At 44.0% G+C, this 21,186-nt stretch overlaps 1 protein-coding gene across 5 annotated transcripts in view; it reads right to left on the minus strand.

Moving 5' to 3' along the window:
- Window positions 1–21,186, minus strand: part of Ncoa3 (nuclear receptor coactivator 3) — an 87,941-nt gene that overhangs the window by 13,071 nt on the left and 53,684 nt on the right. For 4 of the 5 annotated variants that reach the window (XM_055596245.1, XM_055596246.1, XM_055596247.1 and 1 more), the window contains 13 exons: window positions 13,965–14,069; window positions 13,572–13,744; window positions 12,973–13,073; window positions 11,420–11,594; window positions 10,049–10,234; window positions 9,842–9,943; window positions 7,219–7,359; window positions 6,814–6,961; window positions 5,010–5,383; window positions 3,985–4,853; window positions 2,674–2,803; window positions 867–1,061; window positions 218–502 (listed from right to left, as the gene is read on the minus strand). In XM_055596245.1, the coding sequence (XP_055452220.1) occupies window positions 218–502; window positions 867–1,061; window positions 2,674–2,803; window positions 3,985–4,853; window positions 5,010–5,383; window positions 6,814–6,961; window positions 7,219–7,359; window positions 9,842–9,943; window positions 10,049–10,234; window positions 11,420–11,594; window positions 12,973–13,073; window positions 13,572–13,744; window positions 13,965–14,050 (2,965 nt within the window). In that variant the 5' untranslated portion in view covers window positions 14,051–14,069. The remainder of the gene's footprint in view (window positions 1–217; window positions 503–866; window positions 1,062–2,673; window positions 2,804–3,984; window positions 4,854–5,009; window positions 5,384–6,813; window positions 6,962–7,218; window positions 7,360–9,841; window positions 9,944–10,048; window positions 10,235–11,419; window positions 11,595–12,972; window positions 13,074–13,571; window positions 13,745–13,964; window positions 14,070–21,186) is intronic. The other variant, XM_055596248.1, reaches the window with a different exon arrangement.

Genomic DNA, 21,186 nt, shown 5'->3' on the forward strand with positions numbered 1-21,186 from the left:
TTTCAAAGAAGCCAACAGTAAAAATGACCACAAAACATGTTCTTTTCAGCCCAGTGGTGGCGGCCCACAACTGCAGGTGGATCTCGGAATTCTCAAGGCCAGCCTGGTCTACAGAGTGAGTTCCAAGACAGCCAAGACACAGAGAAACCTTGTCTTGAACCCCCGAAACACACCCCAAGAAAGCAGTTTTCATTTTTTATTGAAAGGGGCAGCTTACTCATTTGAAGCATCTGCTGCTGCTGTGGCTGCTGCTGCTGCTGCTGTTGTTGCTGCTGTTGCAACTGCAAAGTTGGTCTTGTGCCTGGTAGTCTATTAGAGCGAAGAGGCAAGGTAGGCACTGAGCCCCCCATGGCAGGTCTTGGTAAAGTGGCACTGTAGTCTCCTCCTGCTCTTCCCAGAGGACTTGAAGCCAGAGGTTCCATTCTGCTGGCCCTTGAGTTAACTAAGGCCCAGTCTCCTGAAGAAGCAGCTGGGTTCACAGGAACATTTCTGTTTGGTCCTCCTAAAATAGGTAGAGCTCATTAGATCTTACCAGAGCATAACAAAAGCCCTTCTTGCATTAGGAGAACCATTATATACAACCGTGGCTGGGACAGCACTGTCCTCCTTAGAGCAGGGCTGGCCAACTATGAATATAGTATCTAGAAATCTCTACTCCCGCATACTCATTACAGGTTAGAAAGGTGGCCTAAACCAGGGGAATATTTAAGAGTTTAAATAATCAAAACATAAAACAAAGGAGAGACAGCCTGGAAAAAAGCAATATATTAATTTAAGATATTAAAGTTCTTGATTTCAATGTTTAAATGTTTTTTGGCAATTTAAATTAGTCCTCAAGGAAATCACTACCCTTAGAAATAACCTACCCATATTGGCACTATAATTCTCCTGACTATCCATCATTCTTGGATTCCCAGCCAGTATGGGCTGTTTTGGTAGCATGGGGAAAGGACTGACATTCTTCACTGGAGGACCTGAGACAACAGAAACAGGGCTATCTAGAGACACCGCTCGGTTATATGGAGGACGCACAGGCTGCACAGGCTGTGGACTTCGCAAACCTGTTGAAAACACAGAAGTGTACCACATTATTTTCTTTGCTGACTCAATATTTAAATAAGTGCAAGAAACAAACACCACTAACCCCACACAAAACATCTTTCTCATTAAAAAAAAAAAAAAAAAAAAAAAAAAAAAACTATTTTTTTCTTTTACAAAATAAATAGTTATGCCAAAAAGAAAGAAAGCCCAAATTCCAAATAAAGTACAAACAACAATCTGCATGTTATAGCCTAATACGGTCTTGCACGATGTTCCCCTCAGAGTGCCAGGTCACAGGCTGTGAGCAGCATGGCTCATGTTTTTAACAAGTGTGAATCCCTGGGTACAGATCCCCAGATCCCCAGCCACACAAAGCAAGAGGGAAAATGGAGAGAAAACACACCAAAGTTTTTAATTCCTAGAGATTCTTCCATATGTGTACTTATGAAGTATATGCTCTACTTACAATTTTACAATAAAAATTACCAGTTAATCTGCCTTCCAATCAAATAGAGAATAAATGTAAATTTTCTTCCCAATCTTTTTCTTGTCTTTTTCCAACCTCTTTCACTAATCTAACTATCCATTACAGTTTAGGAAATAGTACACTTGAAAACAATGAGACCCTGTCTCAAAGAAAAGAAAGAAAGAAAAAGAAAGTAACTTCTGGGTGTGATGGCTACGCCATTAGTCTCAGCACTAATGGCAGAGGCAAATGAATCTGTGATTTCAAGGCCAGGACTACCCTTTCTCAAAAAAAGAAAAAGGAGAGGAAGAGAGAATGATGAAAAAGATAGAAAGAAAAAAGAAGGTGGAGAAAAAGGGAGGGTAAAAGTAAATGACTATAATTATTCTCTTTTAGCTAATACAACACACCCTTGATAAAATAATGAAAAAAGATACTACAAGACAGAAGCATTCGTGTAAAGAACAAGGAACAATGAGAAACCTCTCAAGGTTAAATAATAAAATTCTTTAAGCACCAAAACTGACATGTATTTAATCCAGTTTAAGTCTTTTAATCCAATTCTTTACATTTAAGAAAAATATCTGCCCACAGACCCAGATATAGATTCGCTAAGTATCATGGTTACTGGCTCATCAATTAGAAGGGGAAAGATGAAAGAGACCAGTGTGATAGATAGCAGCCAGGACACCTGCTACCTACCAAGCCTGACCATCTACTTTTCGCCCCACCAACAGGACCCACATGGTAGAAGGGGAGATGCAGCTTCCACATGTTGTCCTTTGACCACCCATATGCTGCAGCAAAGGCGTGCAGGCACACACATTCAAAATTAAATTAAATGTCATTTTTAAAAGGGAAGAGGGAGCAGGAAAATAACAACACAGACAGTATCAATGAGAGCAAGAAACTGGAAAGGCAGAGTATGTGTTCTGAAGTTACAAGCGCTGCTGATTCCTGGTCTTGATGTAAGAGAAAGTGCAACTGCTGAGAAGTTTCCAAACAAAAGCTGGCAGGGCACATGGGACATGTCTGAGTGTCAGTCCTGGGGCACGGAGTTAAGAGGTTAAGTCCCTGGCCAGCCTAGACTCCTCAGAAAGACCGTGTCTCAACCCCTCCCGCCCAACCTCACCCCTCACAAGAGAAAAACTTCGGTTCTTCCTTACCCAGAGAACTTGGTCCTGCAAACATCTGCTGTTTGGTCCCTTGATGACTGCCATTTGTAGGATTGTTGTAAAAGTCAGAACTAGTCAAATCACCAAGAATAGCATCTAGATTATCCAGGTCTCCAGATACCTGCAAACAAACCTTATAAAATTATTCTGCTTGTAATACCACATTGAACTATCAATCAAAAACAAACAAATGCAACAGCAGTGTCAGGTGTGGTGGTGTGCACTTTTAATCCCAGTACTCTGAGTTCCAGAACAGCCAGAAATAGACAGTGAGACTCTCTCCTTCTCGAAACAAAACAAGACATCAACGACAAAACAAACAAACAGCAGCAACAGAAACCCACTGCAGTTACCTGAAGTAGTAATGCCTGGGTCAAAGGCCGCTTCCCCATGACCTCCCTCATCTCCACCCTCACTGCAGGGTTGACCACTATTATGAATGACTAGACTCCCCTGCCAATGCAGCACTTTCTGCTCTGACATTTTCCCACAACAAGTAGCTGAGGAAGAATTCATCCTTAGCTGCAGAAACCTGAATCTACAAATAACTTTTCTAAGTGTTTAGCAAGGCATTCACAGAGTCATAGAGATGGACCCTGCTACGCAGACATGACAAAAGGAGGCCTGAGCCCTGTGGAGCCCTAGTCTTTCATCCTCCCTAGAATAAAGACTAGGGTTGGCAAGATGTTTTCGTAGAATGTGTTCACATGCATGAACTCTAACCCTTGTGCTATTAAATTCAAACTTTTCCTTAACCACCCAATCTGCTCATTCCAAAATAACCACTTTCATGAAAATACTTCAAACCGACCACTAAAAACTTATTTATGGGGCATCAAGATGGTTCTGCATGTAAAGATGCTTGCCGTGCAAACCTGACAACCGAACTTCAACCTCCACTCCCACAATGGAAGGCAAGTATGCATTAACCCCCATAATCACACACACTCTCTCATAAGCACACAAACACACAACACACCCACAAACAGTACCTATAATAAATAAAAGCTCAAGATTATCCTTAAATTCAAATCTAACAAGCCAGGTACACACACCTTTAGTCCCAGTACCCAGAAGGCAGAGGCAGGCAGATCTCTGAGTTTGGGGCAGAGAGCCGAGGCTACACAGAAACCCTGTCTCAAAAAAAAAAGAAGAAGAAGAAGAAAGAAGGAAGGAGGGAGGGAAGGAGGGAGGGAAAGGAAGGAAGGAAGGAAGGAAAGAGAACCTAACGATTTATACTGTGACCACATGGTATTTTCAACATGAAGAAACAAATGCTGGCTGGAACAGACAGTACTTTACCTCCCCACTCGTCTCCGTCTTAATTTTGGGCTCTTTCTCGTGGCTGGAGCTGGGGTTGGTAGAGCTGCTGCACTGACCCAGTTTACTGTCCCCTCCGTCTGCTTGGGGCTGCAGCTCTTTGGCAAGCACATCACTGGGGTCATCCCTGTCCAACAGGTATCTGAGAAGGGCATTATTCTCCTTCTTCTTAGGACTCAACTGCTCCTGCCTGACAGTCCCTTCTCCACAGGAAGTAGAACTGCTAGTGTCTTTCCCAGTGGCTTCTGCAGTGATCTTGGCGACCTCCGCTGGTGAGTTGCCATTCTGCAGCAGCTTGTGCAAAATTCGGTGTTTCTCTTGCAACAGAGACCCATGCACATTAGAGGTGGAAGACACTGCTCCCGATGTTGAGGAGGACACTCCAGAGGGGCTGGTGACACTAACGGAAGAGTCTTTGCAGTTTGAATCCCGGGGAGAGCTGGCCAAGGAGGAATGGCCTCGGTCGTCAGAGGAGCACGTGAGTAGCTGTAGCAGTTTCTTGTGGCCTTTGCTCTCCAGGGGACCCCTTTGAGTCTCTGACCCCTCCCCACCGTTCTCCTTGCTTTCTTTGTCACTGGGGTGATCTCTGCTATTTGACTGACACACCGAACTCTCCACTGGATTCTGTTCACAGTATAAGCCGAGGGGGCTTTTAGAATCCTGACTGCTAATTTTATTTGGTTGATTTATATTCATATTGGGAGAGTTATCCAATTTGGGACCTGGTGAAGACAGAGTAGATAAAAGAGAGGTTCCCACACCCTCACTGATGGCTTGCAAGGCACTGAGAGAGCTGCTGGAAAAGCTGTGACTCCCCGTAGTGCCAGAGGATCCCATGGGAGAGTGTACACCTGCAGTGAAAAAAAGATCAGGAAAGAGACTGTCAAACAGGCTAAGAACTTCAAAGCTCCTATTACAAAAAAAATGACAGTGGTACCTAAGTGACAGAAAAGTGGTACCTAAGAATGACAGAAAACCTAAGCGAAAGAAAGTGTTCCTGTGAGTACCTGCAACAGGAGAGAACTGGTGTGAGGCCATCTTTGGGCTCCCGCGGTTACGAGGAGAGATCATGATGTTTTGCTGGTTGGGGCCAAGGCCAGGACTGCTATGGGGGGGACTGCTCATGCTGAGCCCATAGCTGTTGTTCTGGTAGGAAGACGGTGATTGCAGGCTCTGTCCTGAGGTCAGCGAGGCCACGTTACTGGAAGGCCCGTACCTGGCTCCAGCCATCTGCCCCGGGTTGCCAGGGTCTGGCACGCCATATGTCCGGCTGGCCAACATCTGTACACTCTGATTTGGAGACATGCTCATGCCGCACCCTGCTGCAGGTCGAATGCCTTGTCCTGCAGGACTTGGGTTTGGTCTGTATCCATTCTGCTCTCTGCAAGAAACACATGGAGTTCTTATTTAGAAACCGCAGCAATGCATAAAGGGAAAGCAGAGAGCAGGAGAGAACTGCCCAAGGGCATACACTAAGTGTCACTCCAATACCAAGTGATTAGCCCAACTTAGGTGCTAATCACCAAGTCACCAGCAATACTCTACCTTGCATTTTTAGTTTTTAGATTTAATTTTATGTATATTGGTATTTTGCCTGCAATGTGTGTGTGTGTTCACAGGCATGCCTCCCACTGTGGAGGTCAGAAGAAGACATCAGATTTCCCTGGAACTGGAGCTCCAGATAGTTGTGAGCCACCATATGGGTGCTATGAATCAGATCCTCTGTGGGAAAAAGTGCTCTCAGCAACTGAGCCGTCTCTCCAGCCCCTCCCTTCCCTGGTTTTGTATAATATTGGGAGTTCAGAGTCTCCTGCAGGCTAAGCAAGTGCTCTAATCCACTAAGTTACCTGGGCTGACCTTGAATTCATTCATTAACTCAGTCAGTCCCCAGAACTTAAGATCCTGGTGCCTGAGTCTCCCATGTAGCTAAGATTACAGGTCTATATAGCATCAGGTCCAACTTTGTGGATTTGCTTATTTTGTTTGGTCTCTTGAGACGGGTCTAGCCTAGATTAGTTTCAAAATCACTTTTTTTTTTTTTTTCTGAGATGGGGTTTCTCTGTGTAATAGAGCCCTGGCTATCCTGGACTCTCTTTGTAGATCCGCCTGCCTCTAGAGTACTGGGACTAAAGGTTTCTTTAAACTTACCGTCCTGCCTCCACCTCCCAACTGCTGGGAGACATAGGAGTACACGGTCATACGTATCCAGTTTATACTGTGCTAGGAAGGAATTGAACCTGAGGCTCCATGCAAGGCAAGCATTTAACCAGATGAGCTGCGTCCTTCACAGTTTTAAATGAACCAGGAAATCTAAATGACTGACACCAGCACTGAGCAGCTCTAACAGCTGTGTGATCAGGAGCCTCTGAGGCCTCATTCTGGTTGACCGTACCTGTGCTTAACCTGGAAGGATGTGTCAATTCCTCAACACAATCAATGGAAGAACCTCTTCCTATGCACTTCATTTACCATTAATAACATCAGTAGTTACTACCCTTTACATGTATATTTTCCTTTTTATTCTAAAATCAGTCCCTGGAAGCAATGTAAATACATCACTAGAAATTAAAGGTAACAAGGTATCCACTATTCTCCCAACAGATCAACCCCCTCACCTTCATCCCCCCACACATACCCTGGCCTTACTCAGGAAGCAATTATTTAGTAGAAATACTAACTTCTGGATAAAAATATAATCTCAAAGAAAACACACCCTAGGAATCTAGATTTACTTCACCAAATTTAACAACTTTTCTCCCTGCATATCAACAGCAAAGCACCCTGAGGATGTGGTTCACTTAGTGTCATCACCTCTGAAGAAAGTGGGTTGAGACGAAGCCGTGACGATCATTCGTTACAGGATTGCGGAAAAGCTTGCTTTTTGTCTGCGCACTCACTATGGTTCCATCCGCCAATGAGAAGCGATACACTGGGGTCTCTGCGTGGCCATGGATATAAGCTATCAGGGAAAAGCATGGTGTTACTCGTATCTGAGCCTAGACCAATGCACACAGAAACAGATGAGAAAGAAGGAAGCGCACTTCATGTACAAAGCTTTGTAAACCATGTGGACATACACAAACATATAGAACAGCTATGCTCAAAAATCATTCCCTCTCCCACAGCCACCAAATAGCAAGACAAGGGCTGACCCCACAGTTGCGTGCTTTACAGAATCATACTACCAGCACCAAGGTCAATTCCACATGATTTTACCTTCTTGATAGTGTCGCTTCTGGGACCATGACTGCCCGTCATTCAGACTGAAGAACCTCTGGATACACCTTCGGATGGTGTCTTCAAAGCCAGGCCTCATGGATGATCTAAGTGAGTTTGTATCTATATTGACAACCTTTCCTATCAAAGATAAAAACAGGAGGTTCTAATGCTGCCCACAAGTGCCTACTGCTGCTCAGCTGGCGAGCACTTGAGAGTGACATGAAGCAGATAATCTCAGCTCTGCCTTCTGTCCTCCACACACAGCAGGATGCTGCTCTCAGTCTGCAAGTCCCGCTGGGGAATGAGAGACTGCACTGTCACCACAAGGCTGTAGGCGCAGCTCTTGGTAAGAGGCATGCTACATTGCTCTTCATGCACCTTTTAGAATGGACAAGTACTCTCGGGAAAAGTCATGGGGGAGACGGGTTTTTAAATGCTAGTCTCCAAAGAGCTTAAAGAAATTGTATTTGGCCGTACTTAGTGTTACTTAGAGGAGAAAATAAGGCTGTCAACTTGTCAGAGAAAGACAGTAAGAGTGAGGGCAAGTACTCAAGAGGCTGATTCTGAAAGATCAACTAACAAATAAGAATGTACATCACTGGGCTGTGGAGAGAGCTCAGTCACTGATGCGCTTGCCATGGAAACCCAAATTCATTCTCAGCACCCATGAAGACAGCTACGTGGAGAAGCACAAACTTGTAATCTCAGAGCGGAGGGGACAGAAAAAGAGGACCCCAGGCTAATCAGCCTGCAGAGCCAAATTAGGTTCAATGAGACTTTAAAAACAGGAGGGGATAAGGAGAGGGGCTAGAAAGTTGGCCCAGCAGTTAAGATTACCAGCTGCTCTTGCAGAGGACCGAGGTTCAACTCCCAGCACCCCTGTGGCAGCTCATGGCCACCTTTAACACATGGCCAACTATACACACGTTCATGCAGCTACAACACTCTCACACATAGAATAATTAAGGTGGATTTCTGTGGCCAAAACTTAGCAAATCGGGGTTGGGGATTTAGCTCAGTGGAAGAGTGATTGCCCTAGGTTCGCAAGGCCCTAGGTTTGGTCCTTGGCTCTGGGGAAAAAAAAATTAGCAAATCAAAGCTGAGATCCCAGCACTCAAGAGGCTGAAGCAGGATTCTACACAGGAGTTCCAGGCCAGCAAGGGCTACATTGTAAAACACCACCATGAATGAAGGAATGAATGAATGTAGAAGAAAAACAAAACAAAACAAGCATTACTTTCCAGGCTGCAGAGATTGCTCAGAGGTTGAAAGTGCAGGCTGCTCGCACAGGATGCAGCCCCCGCATGGCAACTCACAACCACTGTTACCTCCAGCTTCAGGAGGTCCAGTGCCCTCTTATGGTCTCAGGCGACGCCAGGCACACAGTGGTGTACAGACATACATCTAGGCCGACTGGTGGAGAGTACAAACTTCTCTACCTTGTCCCCTGAACCTCTACCTGTACTATGGGACAGGTGTACACACTGTGTTTAAGTAAATGGATTTTTCTTTGAAATTTCTTAGATTTTTCATTTTTTATATGTACATATATATATGTGTATGTGTGAATGTTTGCTACATCTGTACAAGTATCCAGAGGCCAAAAGGGATACTGGATCCCCTGGAGCTGGAGTTACAGATGGTTGAGATGTGCTCTTCATGGGTGCTGGAAACTGAACCTGAGTCCTCTGGAAAAAGCATAAAGCACTCTTAACCACTAAGCCATCTCTCTAGTTCCATAAATGAATGTTTTTATTTCACTTTTATTTTATGTACATTGATGTTTTACCTGGATGTATGTCTGTGTGAAGGTGTCAGGTCACCTGGAACTGGAGTTTACAGTCAGCTGTGAGACACTATGTGGGTGCTGGGAAATGAACCCAGGTCCTCTAGAAAAGCACTCAGTGCTCTCAACTGCTGAGCCATCTCTCCAGTCCCCAATGAATGTTTTTAGAAAATGCTATTTGGCCTGGTGATGGTGGTGTACACCATTAGTTCCAACACTGGGGAGGCAGAGACAGGCAGATCTCTGAGTTTGAGGAAAGCCTGGGCTACAAGTGAGTCCAGAACAGCAAGGGCTACACAGAGAAACCCTGTCTCGAAGAAGAGAAGAGAAAAGAGAAGGGAAGAGAAGAGAAAAAAAGAAAAGGAAAGGAAAAAGGAAAGGGGAAAGGGGGAAAAGAAGGGGCAAAGGGGAAAGGAAGGGGAGAAGGGGCAAAGGGGAAAAGGGAAAAAAGGGGGCAAAGGGGAAAAGGGAAAAAGGGGGAAAGGGGGAAAGGGGGAAAGGGGGGAAAGGGAAAGAGGAAAGAGGAAAAAGGAAAGGAAAGAAAAGACAAGACTTGCTATTTGAAGAAAGGGACAGGTGTCTTTATCTCTTAATTTTAAGTGGCATATATATTCAACTCAATTGCCAAGAGTCTTAGTGAAATTATTTTATGGTCATTTAATAAAAACAGGCTAAAAAAATAAAAAATAAACTATAGGACAGCTCTCAGCAGGTAAAACTGCTTGCTGATGACCTATGTTCCATGCTTGGAGCCCCTGGCAGAAAAATTGCCTCGTGCCAAGTGCACATACTCCTGTGCACACAGAATCAATAGAAACCGTTTCCAGGTTTTACCTGAAAGGTCGTGCCTGGTGATAAAGCTCTCGGGACTGGATGGGAAGGCCCTCTCTCCTGTAGTTACACGGCGTGCCACACAGATCATACAGCACTGCAAGTCTACAACAAAAGGTTCAGGTCAGGTCACAGTCAGTTGTCAGTCTTCAACAGGTGGGTGGGGACCCGACATGGATGAGACGGGCAGAGTGCATGCCTGACTCTTACCTTCCCCTTCTTCCAGCATGGCTCGAGGCTGAGATAGGGCAAAGCACTGCATCGTTTCGTATCTCTGGCGCATTTCAGGGCTGGTGTTCATGTCTTCCAAAATGTCATGTGTTTTCATCAACATACGACAATTAAATGTATGGCTTTTTTGTCTCTGGGTCTCATTAGTCCAAGAAACTCCATTAACTTTGAAAAACAAATTAGAATTTGAAAACAAATTGAAATTCTCTTTTACAAACCAGGTAAAACTCGGTCAAAGACTAACAAGAGTTCAAGCTAGGGTCGGGCCCAGAGTTGGGGCTTAGCACTTAAAAGCATTTGTTGCTCTTCCAGAGGACCTGGGGTTAGTTCCCAGAGGACCTGGGGTTAGTTCCCAGAGCCCACATGGTGGCTCAAAGTCATCCATTACTCCAGTTCCAAGGATCTAATGCACTCTTTGACCTCGGGAACACATATGATACACACACACGGTGCACATACACATATGATACACATATATACACAGAATGCACACACATATGTATGATACACACACACATGCAAGCAAAACACTCATCATACATATCAAATATTTAAAAATTAAAGCTAGGGGCTGGATGGATTGCTCAATGGTTAGGAACACTTGTCACTCTTCCCAAGACCCAGAGTTTGTTCCCAGGCAGCTCACAAGCACCCCTAACTCCAGCTCAAGATGACCTAACACCCTCTACTGGCCTCCAACAACACTGCAGTCACATGGCATACATTCACATAAATACATACACATAGAGCTTTTTTTATAGATACAAAATCTTTAAGAACCAAAGCTATAAACTGAGTGTGGCAGGGTGTGCTGCTAATCCAGCTACAACGAAGGCTGAAACAAAAAGACCGGAGAGCAGCCTGGGCAATACATGAGACCTTACATAGAAACAGAACAGAGTCCGGCCATGTCTTCTCACCACACAACTCCCATGTGGTGACAGCCGCATGTAACACTTCAGAACGACAACAGAGACACCTGAATAAGTTCAGCCTCACCAGGAGTCCCACTGAATATTTGGACCTCATGGAAAACTTTGAGTCTGCTGAAGCCATATCGAAAATGTTCCTGGCAATCACTTGTTAAATCTCAGTTCCTGGCTTCCTAAAAAGCACATTCAATTTCTTAAGAAATAACTAAGGAAGTTTAATTTGGAAAACACACATTTATATGCATATATAGGTGTGGTAGCACACACCTACAATTCCAGCACATAAGACAAGGAGGCAAAAACAGGAAGATCATAAATTCAAATCTAACCTGGACCACACAGACAGTGAGACAAGGTCTTTCTCTCAAATAAAATACAAAAAAATAAATAAACAAACAAAAACAAAACAAAAGCTCACCTGTGGATTTGGGTAAGTGTTTAAGGAAGTCCTTCCGGTCTTGCTCATGTAAGATGCTGTAGACACTTGTGTTAACCAGGTCCTCCTGCTTGTACTGCAGATACTGGGTGACATTTTCTGACACAAATACAATGTTTCCGTCTCGATTCACCACAAACAGAAAACCATCCAGTGCCTACAGTGGGATGTGTTAATACAGCCTATTATGAAAACTGTATCACCACAAAAGCACTAAAGCCCTTCCCCAACTTTTGCAAGGATTTGGGTGAGGGTTATATTTGGAGTCAATAATATTAAAGAGGACCCACTTCAATACAACTGGAGTCCTTAAAAGGACAGACTAAAAAGACACCAGAAAGGCATACTCAGAGAAAAGGCCATGTTAAGACATAGTAGCAAACCAAGGAGAGGGGACTCAGGGAGAGACCAACCCTGCCCTTGGACACCCTGATCTTGGACTGAGACACCTCCTCCATGATATTCTGTCACTGCAGTCTTAGCAGACTAGGACTATAGCCTTCTTCATATATAAAGCTTGAAGAGAGGGGAAAGCCCTAGACTAACAATTAGAGTGAACTGCAAACCATTGGTTCTATTAACATTAGTATGATTATTTCAGGGTATAAAAAAGAATTAAAAAAAAAAAAAAAGGCAAGGCAAGTAGGGAATGATATAGCACACACCTTGAACCCCAACATTCAGGAGGTGGAGGCAGGAATGGAGGTCACCCTAGACTATATAGCAGGTTCAAAGCCAGCCTGGGTTAACATTACACCCTGTCTTAAAAAAAAAAAAAAAAAAAGGCAAAAGAAAAAAAAAAAAAAAAACATTCTTAGTGCTCCCCAGTTCTCCATCCAAGTTAAGCTATAGGACTGGCCATACTGTTCCTGGACAAGAGTTTTAAATGGATGAACACAAAAGTAGTTGAAATGACTCACTGAAAGAAAGACCAGCTGTCAAGTAAACTTGCTGAAGCGCTCGTCGGCCTGAAGTAGACACTGCGCCATGGTTAATCAGCTCTTCTCAAGGTAATTACTTTACAAACATGCACATGTTTAATGTTTGAAAGTGCCTCCCAAGCTGGGGTTCAGCTCCCTCACAGAGCACTTGCCTAGCATGCATGAGGCCCTGGGCCCCCCTCCCCAGCACAGAGCTGGCGTTGAGAATGTCAGTGGTAACATGCTTGCCTGCTATGGCCACCCGCCCTGTGTGAGGCCTGGGTTCAGGCTCAAGCAGGACAAAGGAAAAAGTAAAACTGTGGGGTGCTATGCAAGCAATCATGGGAAACTTCCCAGAAGGCTGTTACTGACCTGTGAAACTACCAGCTACTCTATGGCAAAGAGCTCCTATATTTTCAGATTGTATACAGTGTTTAGACACTGTTATATGCAGTATGGAGAGGGGGTATTTTGTGATTGCTGTAAGAACACTGAGCTCTGCAGCTCGGCGGTTAAAAAAGCTATTTTCTCATTTCCAAAATCCCCTGTATCCACCCTATAAATATATACATGGTAAAACAACCAAGCACAGCACACTGCCATCCTTACACCCACCTGTAGTAGAAGCGGTCCTAACGAGTCTTTATCGATGACTCCCTGTCCTGTAGAAGACACATCAGCTTTCTGAACATCATCATCACTGGAAATAGTTTTTCCTGAAGACACAGACGAAAGCATCACAGTAAGCAGCACTCCCTCAGCCCTTACCTTCTCTCTCTCTCTCTCACACACACACACACACACACACACACACACACACACACACACACACACACACACACACACACTGGAGGTAGGAGCATGTCCACATACATGCAGAACACTCACTTCCTGATAAGAGAATGCCACAACTTAAAAATATGAAACTGCATGGTTTCCGGGGGGGGTAGAAGACACTCATCCACTTCCTGCTAACACTCTGGTGGTCTTTAGAGCCCAGCTTCCCTCCACCAGCATCTTGCGTGCTGAGGAGCACTCATCGCCAGTTCTGTCAGCTGTGTCCTAAAAAGCAAAGCTGGCCAACTCCCGGGACTCCGGGGTAGAGCTCCGTGATAGAGTCTTGCTTAGCGTGAGGCCCTACTCAGTTTCCCTGATACAAAATGACACATGTTAGAAGTTCCAAGGTCTTGGGTGTTTTTCTGGCTTTGTTTTACCTTGTTCTTTTATTTGACGGATCTGTCTCACTGTTTCCTTTAAAATCACACATTTATCTGGTTTGACGTTGAAATTGTCAATATCACTAAGGTTTGCGGATATGAGCTCAGCCAATTCTTCTATGTATTTGCTCTCCTGTTCCCGTCTCCACTTTTCACCACTGTAGGCAAGACTAAAAAGAGGGAGAAAGCCATGACTCACACCTCTCAAGAAAGCATTGAGCAGAACCTGCCCCATATTGTGCATTAATTTCATGTGGAAACAAACTGAACTAAACAAAAACTTTCAACTGTGGTGGCACAAAGCATATACTAGAAATTCCCACAGCCTCACTCAGCTCCACTGTGATCAACCCCAGCTCCTTCATCTGGAAGCAGAGACGAATCACCTACCCCTGTCCTGGAGGGTCACAAGGCAATTTGCGTTTTCGGGATTCAGTGGCCAGCGGATCCAAGGAGCTTTCACCTAGTCCACTCATTTTGACCGCAGATCAGCAACTACAAAAGAAGAGGTAACAGGATAAAAGCACTAAAATATGCATTTTTCTATGATGGTATCATATGTATTCTGTGGTCCGGAAGTACTTTCTTAGTCTATTTTGGTTATGAATGGGTATGTTCACGCAAGCTCAGAGCTCGGCTGCATTGTAATCATGCTGGGCATGGTGGTACAAGCCTTTCCCCCCAGCACTCTGAAGGCTAAGACAGGAAGATTCAGGATTCTGAGCAAGCAAGGATTTATACACAGCAAGTTCCAGGCCACTCCGGGCCCTATATCAACAATCATATCATAAAATTACATAAATATAAATATACAAAAATAAAGTATATTTAGTAAGAGACTATCAAGACTTCAATCTTGATACAATTCCGAATTTTACTTATATCCAAATAGAACACAGATAAGAAAAAAAAAAAAAAAAAGCTGACCCTGTGGTTTGGTAAGAACTCTTCAAGTGGAGAACCCAGACTAGACTATGCAAAATTTTTGTTTTTGTTTTCTGTGCATGAGTGTTTTGCCTGCATGTGTATATATGCCCATGTATGTGCAGTGCCCAGAGGCCAAAAGGAGGCATTAATCTCCTGGAGTTGGAGTTTAGCCGAGGTTATGATCCGCCATGTGGGTGTGCTAGCAACAGAGCCTGTCCTCCAGTCCACAGGCTCTTCCTAGGTCACATTTCTGTCCGCTGGATCATTTCTCTAATACTTACCACCTAATATCCCACTGTTAGGTCCAGACTATATAAACATGACTGTCAAACTCCCCTGCCTTCTATGTTAAGCATAGATGCAAAGCCTTACACACTTGTACATGACAGGGGTTGCCATAAGCCACAACATAATCACTGTTTACATACTGACTGGTGAAAAAATAATGTATCTTGGTTAAGTTTCAAACACTACGACGATAAGCACAGGGTATTTCTTCTTGAGTTTATATGGGAGGGTTCTATTAAGCCTCATTTACTAAGACTCTCATGTGTGCTGAACTCTCGAACATAACAATGGCCTAAAGAATCCCAAGTCCCAATGTTAAAATGTATCTAGCATTTCTGCCTACGAGACATATGTCCGCTAGGTGGCACAATACTACCAGAAAGCTAATTTTAAAAACCCACACATGATCAAACTTACAATATGTAGGTCATGTTTGTTTTGAGATAGGGCCTCATGGCCCAGACTGGCCTGGAACCCGTAGTTTCGGCTGGCTCTGAGTGCCTGATCTCCTGGCTCTGTTTCATACTGGGACTACAAGCAATTGCCCTCACATCTGCAGTCCCACACACCTTTGGAACCATCACATGGTTAATCAGGAGTGTCAGACTACAGCATCATGTAGACAGGCTAAACCGTCAAGTCCTTTTTATTAATTTATTTTTATTCACTTTACATCCTGGTTGTGGACCCCATTCCTCCTTCCCTCCTAGTCCCACCCTCCCTCTCTCAACCATCACCCCTCACCTATTCCTCAGAAAAAGGGAGCTCCCTTTCCCATCCACCTCAGCTCATCAAGTTGCATCAGGACTGAGCATGTCCTCTTCCCCTGTGGCCTGACAAAGCAGTCCCACCAGGAGGAAGTAATAAAAAAGCTAGTGAGTCCTTGTCCAATTTGATCCCCACTTCCCTTACTAGGGGACCCACTTGAAGCCTAAGCTGTCATCTGCTACATCTTTGTAAGAGGTCTATCTAGGTCCAGTTTATGCACAGTTCTTGGTGGATGCTTTGGTCGCAGCAAGTCCCTCTGGGCCCTGGTTAGTTGGTCCTGTTGGTCTTCTTGTGAAGACCCTGTCACCCACAGGTCCTTTTCTCTTTCCTCCACTTTTCACAAGACTTCCTAAGCATCACAAGTCTGGTTCTTTCAAGGACAGAACTACAACAAATCTAGCCACGTTACCAACTGGCTCTTCATGTGCTCCATTCAAAGATTATTTTTAAACTAAGCAGCAAATTGAGCAGCACTGAGCACTAGCATGTCTATTTTTACTTAATTTATTCCAGAATTCTACACAGCATCTTCTAGCCCTGATGTTAAACATGGGCTGAGCTGTAAATTCAAGTGGTGAACTGTCTGTGAAGAGACAGTTTGGTCTGTACTCTGCACACTAGGCCTGGCTTTGCTGTGAAACATAAGCCAGTGCATAGCACATAAGGTAGTTCATAAACAACACAAACAGTACAGAATGGAGTTCACAACACCTTTCCACTGTCAAAATCTAATCTGTTTCTATGTCACTCAGAAGGGTCATCTGTGACAAAATTCAAAATGAAGAAGAATCTGAAAGAGACTATGTAGACATACAAACACTATAGGTCATAGTCAAGCTTGGCCCCTGTTGAAGCTTGCATATTCATCATCATCAGTGGAGTAATACCAACTTACTGTACCTGAATACAAAGACTGACAGTTGCTGCCTCAAAAACCATTAAAGTTTGTTATATGGCTTAACCTTAACCAACTTCCCTTTTTTGTTATCTCAGGGTTCAGAAAAGAAAAAAGGCCTGCAAATTAGCCCCAGGCACTCCTCGACCAAAAGGAAGAAATACCGTAAGGGCTCAGAGGGCAGAAGTGCTTGCCTGTTCCTAGAAACCAGAGACCCATTGCTGGGACCCACAAGCTAGAAAGAGAACATGTGTGTTCTGCACTCCATACATGGACTGAGGCACGCTCGCACACAGAGGTCTACAAGTTTTTTTTAAAGGACTAAATGAAAATTATCAATAATGCTAGTGTTTTGTTTGAGCAAGTTATTTTAAAGCCTAAGGAAACCTTATGAGAGGGGGTAGGTTACCCAATGATAATAGCAGACTAGTTCAGTCTTTCCGTCTGCCTGGTTTAGTAAAGAGGAGGGAGTGGATGACAGCAGTGTGGCAGAGAACGTCTCAATGTGGTTAGTCACAATCACTGTCCCCACCCAACGCATGTGATTAGTTCTGTCTTACAGATAGGGAAGTGGCTAAATAGCCACTAGTACCATGACTAGATCCTGAATGGAAGAGCTATAACGACTCCATAACCAACAAAAGGCATGTTTCTTATCTCCTTTACCCCATTCATCCCCCCCCCCCATCACCAAATAAACAATGAATGTATGCCAGAAGTCACACCACCTCCAAGCAGGGAACGAAGACTCTAACATTTGCCGGTTAGGGCCACGAGGTAAAAAGGCCTGGGAAATAAGGGCTTACCTCCACAGGTACTACGTCTCCCCCCTACCCACTACTGCCCAAGACCTGGGCTAAGCCATACCCTGCCAGGTCTAACACTACCACCCTTACTTCTTCATGACATGTTTGTGTCTCAGAATAATATTTGTCTCGAAGAGGCACATTTTCAAACAGCACGTTCTGGTTGCCTGCAGCTGACAAACAGACCAGAAGGGATCCTATCAAGAAACTTCCATGCTGCACCACTGAAATGCATGGCATGACTCCTCTGTACCACAGAGCTTTTCCGAGCCTGATTCTGTAGTGCCAAGCACTGGGTGAAGCTGACCTTTCAAGTTAGATATATTTACTTTCAAATAGATAAAACTTCTTTATACAGTCTTTTTTGTTTGTTTTTGTGTTTTAGTTTGTTTGTTTGTCTCTGAGGCAAGGCATAGCCCTGGAACTCACTCTGTAGACCAGACTGGCCTTGAACCCCAGTGTTGGGATTAAAGGCGTGTGCCAAATCATTACACACGTTTTTAATCTACATTTATTCATCTCACCAATCACTCATCAGAAAAGTCATTCAGCAATGAAAGGGCACTCATGGTATGAGGATCAAGTTCATCAACATTATGTTTTCAGGTGGAAGCTCAAATTGTATCACTGACAATACCATAAGATGTCTCTAAAGTGCTATGTTTAACTAACTTGCTCTCAAATCATTGTCTGTTAAATATACAAATTTGAAAATCCATAGACTGTCAGTCACTGTTTCAATTAAAACCCAGTACTTTGGGGCTGGAGAGATGGCTCAGTGGTTCTTCCTGTCTGCTCTTTCAAAGGTCCTTCGGTCAATTCCCAGCAATCACATGGTGGCTTTGCCACCATATCTACAATGAGATATGCCCTCTTCTGGTATGCAGGCATACATGCAGACAGAGCACTCATATACATAAAATAAATAAATAAGACTTAAAGAATTTCTTGTGACTCAAAAAAAAAAAAAAAAAAAAGGTATTTTAAGCTGGGCGTGGTAGAGTGCACCTTTAATCCCTGCACTTGTGAGGCAGGAGCCAGCCTGGTCTAAAGGGAGAATAACAGGACAACCAGGGCTACACAGAGAAACCCTGTCTCGGGACTAGAGGGATGGCTCAGTGGCTAAGGGCCCTGGCTGTTCTTTCAGAGGACCAGGGTTCAACTCCCAGCACCCACATGGCAGCTCGCAACTGTCTGTGACTCTAGTTGCAATGGCTCTGACACCCTCACACCAATGCACATAAAACAAAGTTAAACTAAATAAATCAGAGAAACCCTGTCTCAAAAAAACAAAGAAAACAAACAAACAAACAAACAAACCAAAAAAAAGTATTTCAGGGGCTGGAGCAATGGATCAGAGATTAAAAGCACTGTCTGCTCTTCCAGAGGTCCTGAGTTCAATTCTCAGCAACCACATGGTGGCTCACAACCATCTATAATGAGATCTGATGCCCTGTTCTGATGAGAAGGCCTACATACATGTAGGCAGATATTGTATACATAATAAATAAATAATTTTTTTTTTTTAAGTATTTCAGGAGTTGGGAGAGATGGCTCAGTTAGGATCACTGGTTGCTTTGCCAGAGGACCTGGGTTCAATTCCCAAAACCCACATGGCAGCTTACAACTCCAGTTTCAGAGGATATGAAGCCCTCTTCTGACCTCCACAAGCACCAGGCATTCACATGACGCACAGACATGATGTGACGGCAAAACACCCATAAAGCAAAAAGTTAATAAATCTTAAGTGTTTCAGTACTGAGTAGATGGCTCAGCCAGTAAACCATTTGCCTGAACTCAAAACCTCAGCCCACATAAAAGGCAGGGGCAATGATGTGGCCCAGTAATCTTCCCCATGCTTGGGGTAGGAACAGAGGAGAAGACACAGACATACAGACACAGACACAGACAGACACACACACACACACACACACACCATGGGATGGGACAAACAGGCAAATAGGCATCTGGGGCTCGCTGGCCAGACTAATTAGCTAGCCTTACACCTATATAAGACTCAGTTTCAAAAAACAAAGTGGGGAGAGCAGACACTGCAGTGAGATGGCAGAAAAAGCACCTGGCTACCAAGCCTGATGACTTAAGCTCCATCTCCAGAAACCACAGGGTGGAAAGAGAACCGACTCACAGGTTCACAGAAAGAACCCACTCCTAAAAGCTGTCCTGTGACCTCTACCTATGTGCCCCGGCACAGGCAAGCCAATACACTAAACAGTCAGGTGTGGTTCACGCAGTCCTTCAACCTCAGCACTCAGGAGGCAAAGGCAGGCTGACCTCTGTGTTCAAGGCCATCGGTGGTTCACATTTCAAGTTCCAGGCCATCCACAGCTACAAAGAAAGACCCTGTCTCAAAAACAAGGGGAAAAAAAAAGTTGTTTCCCACACAATGCGGGAAAACAGTATTTTTAAACTGAATTAAGATAGTCAAGAAATTGAATATAAGGCATTCAACACCTATATAATAAAGCTAATCAAGTTAAAAATAATTGCTCAGGATTAATAAGAAAAGAACTGATGGTCAGGGAGAGCCACACATGCACGTGTGCGCACACAGAAACCGTGGGCATAAAATTATAAAATCACAAATTTTCACAAATCACAAAGAGTAAAAAAAGACCTACTCAAGACCTGAGCACCACGAGGACAAGCAGAGCTGGTGAGCATGCCACTATCTAAAGTCAAAGTCTGGAGGAGAAGGCTGATCCCCCCACTCAGCACGGCTGCACAATGACAAACGGGACCAAGGGAAGAGCCTCAAATTCATCTTCAATACCAGCAGGATCAAACCACCATTTGATTGAAAGCCACCATTTTTACAAGGTGAAAGTAATTAAAAATCCTATTTATATAGCAAAAATTAACTCAGTGCAGTGACAATTTCTGGAAATTTTGTTTCTCTTAAAAAAAAAAAAAAACAGAAATGGTATATAAGAATGTGCTTTTCTTTTAATCCCAGGTGTAGGCATGTGGGACCACTTCAGACTGTCCACAGCAGCTGACTATGATTTGCCTCATGCTTTATGTCTTATCTAGTGATAAGGGTGAAACGGGGGGGGGGGGGGGGGGGGGGGGGGGGGGAGGGCAGAGTAATAATGGGTCTTAAAAATAAGAACCCACAAAGTAGCAAAGATCAGCTCCAAGCAAAGAACAAACAAGAAGAAATTAGAATCAGGGCTCCTTCTCTGAATCTCTCTTTCTTCTCAATCCTTTCTCTCCTACCTAGTTATAGGGGGCAAAAAGGGGGTAGCAATAATGGGTGGGAAGAAAAAGAGACCACAAGGTGGTGAAGATCAGCTACAACTTAGTATTCAGCAGATGTGGCTTTTGCAAATTAGCTCCCCAACAACACTGCCACCTATTGATGTTTAAAAAAACAGATCTTTGAGGCCAGAATGCTGGTGTGTAATTTTAATCGTAGCACCCAGGAGGTACAGGCAGGCCAGCCAGGTCTACAGATCGACCTATAGTCCAGTAAGGGCCACAGAGTGAGATCCTGTCTCAGAGCACAAAACAAAACTGGTGTTAATGCTCACAGTCGATTCTGTTGTTGTTGTTGTTTTTAATATGCATGGATGTTTTGTTTGCATGTACATCTGTGTACTATATGCATGTAGAACCCGGGACAGGGGAGGACTGCAGCTACAAATGATTTGTGAGCCATCATATGTGTAATGGGAATTGAACCCAGGTCTTTGGGAGGAGTAGTTAGTGCTCTTAACCATTGAACCATCTCTCCAGGCTCCTCAGAGGTAATCATTTAAAAAAAAAAAAAGAGAGAGAGAGAGAGAGAGAGAAGGAAGAGGAGGAAGAGAAGGAAGAGGAGGAAGAGAAAGAAGAAGAAGAAGAAGAAGAAGAAGAAGAAGAAGAAGAAGAAGAAGAAGAAGAAGAAGAAGAAGAAGAAGAAGAAGAA

Source organism: Psammomys obesus, unplaced genomic scaffold (assembly GCF_907164565.1).
Source record: "Psammomys obesus unplaced genomic scaffold, mPsaObe1.curated_primary_1811, whole genome shotgun sequence".
Lineage (NCBI taxonomy): Eukaryota > Metazoa > Chordata > Mammalia > Rodentia > Muridae > Psammomys > Psammomys obesus.